The sequence below is a fragment of the Chenopodium quinoa genome, unplaced genomic scaffold (genome assembly GCF_001683475.1).
Source record: "Chenopodium quinoa cultivar QQ74 unplaced genomic scaffold, ASM168347v1, whole genome shotgun sequence".
In the NCBI taxonomy this organism is placed as follows: Eukaryota; Viridiplantae; Streptophyta; class Magnoliopsida; order Caryophyllales; family Amaranthaceae; genus Chenopodium; species Chenopodium quinoa.
The window spans coordinates 43047-54161 of NW_018743892.1; the positions used below are offsets into that span (position 1 = coordinate 43047).

Below are 11115 nucleotides of genomic sequence, written 5' to 3' on the forward strand. Positions count from 1 at the left end.
AATATGCCATGGTCTGGTACAACCGCTATACAAGTTACACATATGGCATAACCTATAACACGACAATAAAACCAAATTATAAGCTTGTTTGTTGTTGTAGATATCTAGTGCAACCGTTGTTCAACTTATAAATATTATTTGTTGTCGTATTATTTTCTAGAAATCCAAATGGCGGAAGCAAAAAACCTGTGGATGGTTATACAAAGCTTGGTGGACGGATAACTGCTCCTACAAGTGCAAGAACGTCTGGGATGCCTACTATGGAAAGAAAGAGAGGTTACAATGGCAAATGGCTTGCTTCTGTTACTATGGACCTTGTTAAGATGCTGCTCATGCCCTATAATCGAAAAAAGGAGACAAATCGCGACTTAATCACCCTCTAATAATCTAATTATAATTACTGTGAAATAAATTGTATTATTATGAGAATAATACATATGTCAAAGTGTGGGCTGCTACGTACTTAGTACTATGCCACAAGTCTTCAAGACTTCAAGTCAATAAAAAATTTTGCTGCTACGTAACACATATTGTCTCATCTCAAAAGCATAGCCTTTGTAGCTCCACAAATAACCCATGAATCTTGCGGCCCATCCACCACAACCTTGTTAGGCAAGCCCAAAATTGCGGCCCATCTACCACAGTCTTGTTAGGCTTGCATCTGACATTGTTCATCTTAGTGATCTTACAAAGTATATGTATGATACTTATTAACAATATAACTAAAGCTGCAATTAATTATTCTTTCAAAAAAAAAAAACTGCAATTAATTAGTCACTTGATTTGTTAAAGCGAAATTAAAATGTAATCCATCATATAAAAAAAATGTTGTGTTGCAATTCCATACAAGGCTTGACTCACTTCTTTTAAAATCTTACCTTGATTTCTAAAGAATGGTGTCAATCGGGTTTTCGGTTAAGTTTTTGGGTTGGTTTATCGATTTTCGGTTTGTAACGGGTCGGTTTTTAACGGGTTGAAATTATTAATGGTTAGTTCAGGTCAGTCTTAAATCAATTTCGAGTCGATTCGTTTTTGGTTTATTTTTTATTACAGTTTCTTTTCAGGTCGGGTTATAATTGGTTCGGGTCATAATCGGTTTCGGGTTAAATTCGGTCCAGTTTAAAAACGGGGTTTGTCAATTTAAAGCGGTTTTGGGTCAACACATATCGAGTCCTAATCGGGGTCGGGTTGTAATCGATTAGGGTTGTTAATCAGTCGGTTTGAACAACCTGTTTTGCCAGTTTTAAACGGGTATCGTTAACGTATATCGTCTAGTATATCTCAATATTCTTTAATTAGTTATTCCAATAGATCATACGGAGTAGTAATTAGTTTGTTTAACTTTAATGTCCCTTTTTTTGTAATAATGATTTTAAGGATCAAATAATAATAACAAATCTAGAGCTTTTAATTTAGATTTTTAATTTTTTTTTAATACACTAATATAGTGTTCCATAAGCCCATTACTCGTTTAGAGTACAATAATATTTTATACATAAGAGTTTCAATGACATCAAAAATTTCAAACATTTTCAACATAAATACTTTGTAATTCAAAATAAACCCTTTTGTTTTACTATTGATAAAAATATACCACTCTAACGGTCATAACGGGTTACAGACTTACGGATTATAAACGGTTCACGGGTTGTAAACGGTTCGGTCATAACTTATTACGGGTTATTAACGGTTCAATCCGAACTACTATACTACGAGTCTACAATGGTAACACGGATAACCCGTTCAAAGAGTAGATCAAAGTTGATCTGACCCGATTCTAATTTTGGCAGGTTTTGGGCGGCTTTTTTTTCAGCCTAAGCTTGACTTTTTTTTTTTTTTTTTGGACGGGCTTGGGATTTCATATTTTTCAGCCGGATCTGGACTAGAATTTTTCGGCCGAATCTAGGCCTGACCTGGCCCAGATTGAGAAATGATAGAATTTGTTGTATACATCCGAGTATATCATACACCCAAAGTACCCAACTAAACTAAGTTTAGTTTTTGCTCTTCATTTGATGATAAATTGAAATATAATCATCAAAGTGAAAACAAATATCTATGGGTGTATGGTACACTCTGCCATTCTGGTGTATATAACAACCTGTCGAAAAATGGACTGATTTTTTAAGACTCGTCTGGACGCCCATTCATCCGGTCTAACCGTTCACCCGCCTAAGTTCCTAACCCTCCAACATGAATCCGCAACGTCCACTTCTCCACGGACCACGGCCCACATTTTCAAACCTTCCCTCCCAAACCAATAAATCCAAAAAAAAAAAATCAACATTTCAAAAATATATGCCATCTTTCTCATTTTCAATTTCTTTCCATAACTCAACGTTACAAAATCTCTTCCTATCCTCCAATTATTACAACAACATTAATTCATTCCTTCATTCAAATTCAATTCAACCACATTTTCGCTTCAATTCATGGAAGCCGCCGCCGAAACAGAGGCGGCTTTCAAGCCGGCTCATTTGGTGTCTTTCTCTCCAACACCCTCTTCAACACTCAACAATCGGCGTCTCTCAAGCCAATTCTCCAAGCCGAGTAGCCCAATTCGAGCCGGCTCAACAAAGAAGAAGACTTTGGCTTGGGTTTCTCTTCAAGGTCGGCTTGTTGGAGCCGATGAAGCTACCTCGGCTCAAGCCATTGGCGGCGGCTTAAGCCGAGAGGAAGCCGTTGGGTGGGAGCTCTTTAGCCCTATTCATCGTGTTCTTATTGTTGCTGTTGTTGCTGTTGCTGCTGCTAAATGTGAGAAGAATCGCCAGATTTTTCAACTCAGAAAATGTGTTCAACTCAGGGTTTGTAAAAATTCTCCCTTTTCTTTTTAATCACATTTGATTTTTTGAATTTGTAATGATTTTATGATTGTTTTTTATGTGGGGTTTTTAATTCTGAGTTCGGTTTTAAAAAAAAAAATTAAAAAATTTTGGTGGGTCTTAGGGATAATTATTGACTTCTGTAAAGATTATGTAAGGGTTTTGGAATTTGTAAATTTTAAATTAATTGAAAGTGAAAAGTGATTAATTGGATGATAAAGATGATGATGATGATATTGATGTTTAAAAGTTGGTAGCTTTAACAAGTACAATTGTTTGTAGACCCGCTTTGTTGGCTTCTTTTGTCATAGGAGAAACTATACATTGTGAGCCAATTTACCCAAATGAGATTGAAAGTGAAAAGTGATCTCTTTTAGCATGTTTGTGAGCCAATTTACGCGAATGAGATTGACTTATACTCTTAATACCCGAATTTTGAGTTTACAATTGATTTAGTGACTGTGAGTCTGTGAATTACATGATCAAGCATGGTGTTATGTGATACCTGAGTTTTTGGTTTACAATTGATTCAGTGACTGTGAGTCTGTGAATTACATGATCAAGCATGGTGTTATGTGATACCCGAGTTTTTGGTTTACTATTATGACATGCCAAATTCTTTAGCTGCATTCTTAAATTTTGAATCAGTAAATGTGACTGTGATTGAAGTAATAGGGGAATAGGGAGTGCATTCTTTCGATTTTTGAGTGTTACTGAAAATTTCATGTGGAGTTTACTGATCAGTGTGTTTTTAATTCTCTTGCAGGATGATATATTGATGAGCATGCAGCAAAAGCTTGATGATTTGTGTGAGCAAATGAATTCTATGAAAGATCAGCCTCAAGCAATAGTTGATTCTTTCAGCATCCAAGATAATGGAATTTTCGTCTAGAAGATCATCTTTGGCCAGCAAATCTGACTCTATGTGCACAGACTGCTGGTTCTGTGATCAACGCCGAGCTGAGTTGAATGATGTTTCTGTGAGACTCTATTATTTGCCCGTTTTGTTACAAAGTACTTCCTAGTGGTAATTCACTTCATGCACTATATACACACACAAACAAAGAAAATGATAGGTTAAGGAAACAGAAATTTGTGTTCTTTAGACATGTTAGAAGCTGAATTTGACATGCTTGTAATGTACCAGGGAAATTCACTTGTGAAAGCTGCTAGTTGTGACGAGATGTTTAAAAATAGACTCTCTATTTCTAATGAAGCAGAACAGGAGGAACGTCGTATGTCAGATTTGTCTGATTGGGCTTCAAGTGTCACTTCAGTGGCAGATTTACAAGTAATGAATTAACCGTAGTTTCTATATTTTTGCTATATATATATGCATCTGTTTTGAGCAAAGGATAACTTGTTTATTTATTTTTGCCTCGAGCAAAACGTACACTGAATGTCGATGTTGGGTGTGGTTTTCAGCTGAATAACTTAGCAATAGAGCAAGATACTTATAATCTTAAGAGGGAATGTGAAGAAAAGGATGCTGCTATAAAGGAGCTTTCTTCTTTATTCGTTCAAAAGATGTTGTCACTTCTAAAGTAAGATATGCCTTACTATTTGTTCTGTTTTTCTTTAATTTATGAAACGAGGATGGTTCAGTAAAGACACTTTCCTTTTCTTGACAGAGAATTGAAGAACTTGAAGAGGTTATTCGTCGAAAATGCACAATTATTACTAAGTTGAAAAAGGACTTGATTGTTCTGGAACAGAAGGTAAGACCTCTTTGCTGTAACAACTTCAATCGTTTTCAACTCTTTTTTCTCTAATAAGTTGCCAAATTCTGCCTGCAATAAGTTTTTATTTCCTACTTCCTTAATCAAGCAATATTAAGTCTACAACTCAAATGGAAGGAGTATTAACATTCAACAATACTAAAGCGTTACATTGTTACAGGTGGTGAACTTAACAAGAGCCAAAAGGCGGTCATTCTCTGGGCCGAGCTTGGATAAGAAACAGCTACCTACAATGTCAGATAATCTGCTTTATGATATGGATAGTCCTTTATCTTCTGATTCAGACTGCACCTCTGAGAAGAAGCAGAATACCTCTTGTACTGTTGAAACTCGAGTAGTAGTAAAGGCCTCCACAAACACCCCTCTTCAAAACAGCTCTTCTTCAAGTGAGAAACTGTCAAAGATAAACCAGAAACTGTCACTTGCAAAAGCCCCATCGCCTTCTACAATGCTTTCACTTCAGGTCCCGAAATCCAGACCAGTGAGTCCCCTTAAGGAGAAATCGTTGAATCAAACTTATCATTCAGTAGCTTCTCCAATGCCAAACAAGGTGTCTGCTGGTGTAGGTTCGAAAACTAACAGAAGACGAACTCATAGTGGATCCAAAGATGCAGTAGCCTCACAGAAGCGATGGATGTAGTAAGTATCTTTTCTTTTGTAAAGCTCCATATATTTTTTAGCATCATGCCTGTTTTGAGAGGTGATTCGGTCTCCCCCTTGGGAGGTTAAGGGTTCGATTCTCATTGTCGGGTTAACGTTGAGGCCTTAAGATATATAACCCTATAAGCGAGCTTTGCTTCAAGTAACATTACCGACTACTAGGTGGTACTTGTTTGAATTTTTTTTGATACACTATAAGAAATTTAACTCATTTTAACCAATTATGTAGGTATGATGTCCAATATTAGTATCAAATTCTGATGATGAAGAATCGACGGTACCTGTGCAAGGTGATAGCACATATATATGTAACTTGGAATGATAATTCTATGCTATAACACAGAAGAATGTGTTCTTATAACTTGACAAGTTATTGTAGAATTATCAATTATGTACTTAAAAGAGTAACTAAGGTCATATTATTATTAAGAAATATATATATTCTTGTTCTTTGGCGTACTTATTAGCATGTACGAAGTATATTACTACATACTGTTCATCTTCATCACCCAACCGGGATAAATAGAATAATAATCTTAAAAAAAAAAAAAAAGTTACAAACAAATGTTTAGTGTTTTACAATATTCAATACATAAATTGGAATCTTAAGTGAAACTTAGAATTAAAAAAAACATAATACGAGAATCAATACACTATACACCTATTTTTATACCGAGTAATACTTTATCATTTTACGTAATTCGTATGCCATGTATGAACATTTGTGAAATTTCCTTGCAACTATGGTACGCTTACAATGAAGTCTCGTCACCAAGTATAATTATATACAAGTCTAAGTGTGTACCAACATGACATTTCTTGACCCTCGAATAGTCATGTACTCGTGTAGGTTTAAAGAGGTGGCTAATGTATTTGACCTCCAAGCTCTAAGGAATCATCAACAAATATTTTAGTCAACTAACTTCGTTATATTAATGGAAGATGACTTGACAAGAAAAGTCCAATAACTATAAAAGTTTATATAGAAATTTTCAACACATTTCCTTTTTTATGTTCTTGAATTTTATATGGAGTACTTGTAAGTTGCATTGTACTTGTATTTAATTTGTCTTTGTCTTGTCACTCCCTTTATTTATCAATTTTAAAATATATTCTACTCCAGATTTTTTTTTTTTAGTTGTAACTTTGGGATATTATTTGAGAGATAAAATATTCCAAAGTTACAACTTAAAAAATCAGAGATAATATATATATAATATTTTTTGTCTTTTCTCACACTCAACAATCGTTTGCTCTTTCTTGTAGGTGAAGTTCTTTTAACAATTTCTGCAATATTTTGAAAACGGATCTAAGACCATGTTCTTTTCAATAAAATAAGTTTGAGTCAAATAAGCTTAATTAGATATACACATCTTGTGTATTTTAAATTAGTAGTTGAATTATCTTATTCCTACCATATGAGTTAGAATAGTCATTTTCCAAAAATATAGACTTGTAGACTTTGTAGTTTCTAGAAAATATTTGCTAATTTTGATGTCACCTTCAAAGCTAATTTAGCATAGATGCGTTACATGCGTATATTCTAAATAAGATTACAATAAAACTTATTGATTTGAAATTGCGGATATGATGTGAACTTAAAGGATTCACGGCATTCACCGATAAGAAAGGTGAAATATTAGGTTAATGGCAATTTCAAAAGGCATAGAGAGATCCTAAAACACTAAAAATAGTTCATATACATAGGGAAAAAAAATGAATTTGTATGAGTAATTTACAATGAATACTCTATTATAAAATGAAATCTAGTCAACAATCTAAAAATCTACTACTACAACTTTTTATTATTCCGTATTAAGGATGATTAAGGTAAACACCATGCATATAATTGGCTCATACAAGTGATCATACAACCTAATAACCTATCTATCCATTTAAATTTACTTTGTACTCTCTCCGTCCCCGATTGATAGTCACTTTTGAAGAAAAATCACGGGAATTAGGAAGAATTAAATAAAGTACATTGAAAAAGCAAATTTACATTAGTTATGCAAAAAAGTAGATAGAGAAGGTAAAAAAGTACATGGGAAAGTAAAATTAACATTGAAAAGTTAAATTTGCACAAATATTTTTGCAAATGTTAAAGAATTTTGGTAAAAAATAATATTAATGGTATTTGAAAAAAGCAAATATGACTAACATTTTGAGTTACCAAAAATAGTAAAAGTAACTATCAATCGGGGACGGAGGGAATACTTCATGTGACTTAATTTTGTAATTAATGTTGCATTAAAACCTTGAATCTACAACAAATTTTCTTAAAAAAAAAACAAAAGGTGAAAAATATGATGTTATTAATTGATGTCACCTAAACTTCAACTCCTTTCTTGATGACAATAACCAAACTTTGAAAAGTCAATCCCGCGCAACTCCTTCTTACAAAACCCCTCCATTCTTTTACTCATTCACTCTTATCTCTCCTTTGATCCTCTCCTCAAAACTCAAACCCAAAAAAAAAAAATGTTGTTTGATCGAACAAGCTCATCAATATCATCATCAACTTCGACATCACGTAGTTGGTCGGGCTCGAACTCGAAAGTACTAGCAATCGAATGCATAAGAGGTACCTCAAGAGCCGACGAATGGAGTGGAGGACTACTCCAAACCGGCGATATCGTTGAAGAGATCCAAGTTGGTGAATTGATCCTACGATCACCCTTTAAGGATGGTAACTCTGGTGTTCAGAAACATTTGCATAAGGGCTTTAAGAGCAAGGAAACTGCGGTTCGAGTTCGAGTTCGACGCGGTGAGTTTGACTCTGCTGTGTTGGTTGGTTGTATTGTTCCTGAAGGAAGGAAGAAGAAGCAACAGTATGTTTTGAGAGCTATTGATGATCCTAATTATGCTGTTGCTTTTATTGATCGTTCTGAGACTGAGTGCTTACAATTACAAGGTAATGTATATAGGGATTTTTGTTTTTGTTGCGTTGACTTCTTTTTATCTAGATAATTTTACTCTCTCCGTCTCTTTAAGATTGTCTCGTTTTCGAAAAGTTATTGCAAAGGACGATCTTGGAAAACATGTTTAGGAAAGGTTGATTTTGATTTGTAGTTAATTGGTTTTTTAAGTCTAGCTGGGTGCTATGATTAAATAATTGAATTCATGTTCAAAGTTTTTGTCAGTCATAGATTTTAGGCTTAATTGTGAATTATTGATCATATTTTAATTATTAATTATTCTCAACTTGTTTGATTATATATGAATTTGATGAGTAAGAGTGACAATATTCATAACTGATAACAATTAGGCAATTAGCAGAACAATATAAAACAGGAATTATATATTTATATGAAATTAATTATGTGAGTTTTTAGGATGTACAGAGTATGTATTTGGAACATAAGAGTTTGCATTTCTCCTTTCCAAATTAATTGCAACGTTTGACTTTGCATGACTTGCAAGTCTTACTATATGTAATCTTAGTTAAATATCCCCGAAAATTTTCATCAAGATCACATTTTTTGAAGATGTTCCTCTTACTGTGTTCTATCACAATAGAGGTCAAAAAGTTCAAAATTAGACCGACTTTGACAAGTCAAATGTTGCATTCAATTTGAGTGTCTTCTTATCAAGTCCACTTGATAATTATTGGTAACGTTAATGTTGATATAGTAGGTAGTTAGTTATGTACGATTGTACTTCCTATGAAATTGAAAAGGACCTTTATCGAGTACACCAAATTTAGATGTTTGGCCTAATTTGAGTATGCGAACAAGATTCAATTCATCTGTACGTATGATCTGATACACGTTTCTTCCTCCTCGGTATTTTGTTATCTTGATCTCTAATCGCAGCTTCTAGGGACTCCAGGTTACATCACACGTTAAACAGCACTCAAATCGAGGATGGTTATGTAGCCTATCCATGGGAACGGAAGATGCAGACAACGCTACGAGTCCCAAATTCAAGCAGTTTTTTCTCCATCCTGTTCTTGCCAAAGGCTTCAGAACAGGACGTGGGCGTTATAATGATGTGGAGGATACTCTTGCTAGAGCTAATGCATGGTTTAACGCGGCTCAGGCATCAGGGATCCCAATAACCTTAACAAACATTCAGACTGAATCATTACTTACGAAGGTACATTTTTACTCGAATATGCAGTTCAGTATGTTATATTATAGCCAACTGCTCGGTTATGTTATGTGGTTTAGCTAGTCTAATGTTATTTTTACATTGTCTGAGTAAAACAAGCTGACATATTGGAATTGTTTTATTCTGTTTGATTCTGTGAGTTTTTAGTCATTTTAAGGCATTCGCGTTCTCATACTTGAGTACTACGTACAATTAGTTGGTAAAATATGGCATGATGCAATGCTGTTCAAATTGAAGATTTGAAATGTTTTTCTGGTGTTTTGAGTGATCCAAATTTATTGTTTTAAGATCTTGGTACTTATTCCTATACTACTTGTTGGTTTTCGATACTAATGAATGCGACTAATCAGTAAGGTAATGACTAATCCATCTGTTTCTCGTTTGCAACAGATTTCTGGTGAAACAGCTTCTTCCACAGTGAGCACTTCATCATTGTCAGATTTGCCAAATCTTGCCAATGCAAGCCTGTATGGATTTGAGGACTACCACGGAGTCGACATTGGAGTAGTCAGAGCAATTCGTCTCTGGTACTCTCCCATCCAAGAGTATCCAATCGAGATTGACATAGAAGAGGGTGATGTAAAGCTCGGTTTTGCTGTAAGTCGCACTGAAGAGGTTAGAAACACATAAACATGCTATTGACTCGTTTCTGTCTAAAGTTTTGGTAGTGTGTTGCTAAATGCTAACATATTTGGGACAATGTTTGTAGGGATTTATATACATATCATCAATTCTAGAAGGTGATGGAAATGTCCCTTCTGCAAGATCAGGCCTGAGTGAGTTGTATAAAGAAGCATCAAGAGACTCTAAGCTTCTAGTGATATCGCGAGTAAACAACCAAAAAGTCCTTCCTTGGATTGTTTCTCCATCAAGTGCTATCCAATGCTTTGATACCGTTTCCCTTAGCCAGAAGCTATCCTTACACCGCCATGCTCGAGCACCCTTGCTTTTCCATGTTTTGATGCAGGACTCACAGTTTGCTTCTAATTCTGCACGATCACAAAGTGGTCCTGCTCCATTAGCTATGCCAGTTTGGCCTAACAGCCTTCAGAGTCCTCGATATTCTGATGGTGATCATAACCAACCTCCTTCACATCCTCGGGTTCCCCTGGTGCTGGACTTAATGGTGGTGGAACTGAGATAGGATTGGCTAGAGATACAGCAGGGGAAGAATCTTTCAGATTTCATGATTTCGCGCTGCCTGCCAACTGGGTGTAATATATGTCTTGAAAGTTATGTATGGAATGAAGCGTGTGCAATATGAATGGCATTGATAATTTGACATATTCTTAATTAGTTCTTAGTTAGATCATATATTATTACCAAAAAAGTGTGGAAGCAGCAAATTATGTTGCTGCTTTGTATATATACAGGTGAGTGTTGGATGGATTTCAAGTTCAGTCTTGTGTGAATGTGGCAAAGTGATGTGTGAGTGTTAGTGATTCAGTTTGGTAAATTTGTGTGTGTGACTGATAGAGTGAGGCATTTTGGTGAATTTAATTCGATTAAATTGTTAACATTGAGCATGGCCTTTTGTATATGGGGATTGTTGACACTTAACATTGTTTAGTCGTTTATTTGCGTTATGTTACAAGAAACATCCTTGTGTTTTTACTTGTAAACTTAACTTAAGATGCTCGATTTTTTTTGCATTATACAAACGATTCATGAGGATATCAAAATTACCACATACAAAAATTTAACAATGTAAATGACACAACTAAGTAAAAATGTATGTTATATATTCGGGTTGTATTTGGTTGAAAAATTACTTGGGTTGA

General features: G+C 34.8%; 2 protein-coding genes and 1 pseudogene across 2 annotated transcripts; all 3 read left to right on the forward strand.

Annotated features, from left to right (window-relative positions):
• The first annotated feature begins 2245 nt into the window (after positions 1–2245).
• LOC110686600 lies at positions 2246–3714 on the forward strand. The gene is made up of 2 exons (XM_021863202.1): positions 2246–2804; positions 3589–3714. The coding sequence occupies exons 1-2, from the start codon at positions 2433–2435 to the stop codon at positions 3712–3714; spliced, it is 498 nt and encodes a 165-aa protein (XP_021718894.1). The 5' UTR covers positions 2246–2432.
• Positions 3715–3745: 31 nt separating this feature from the next.
• Positions 3746–5502, forward strand: LOC110686601. The gene is made up of 6 exons (XM_021863203.1): positions 3746–3802; positions 3970–4087; positions 4308–4366; positions 4454–4540; positions 4722–5200; positions 5451–5502. Coding segments are annotated over exons 1-6 (801 nt in total). The 3' UTR covers positions 5452–5502.
• Positions 5503–7606: 2104 nt separating this feature from the next.
• LOC110686602 lies at positions 7607–10478 on the forward strand (annotated as a pseudogene).
• The last annotated feature ends 637 nt before the right edge of the window (positions 10479–11115 follow it).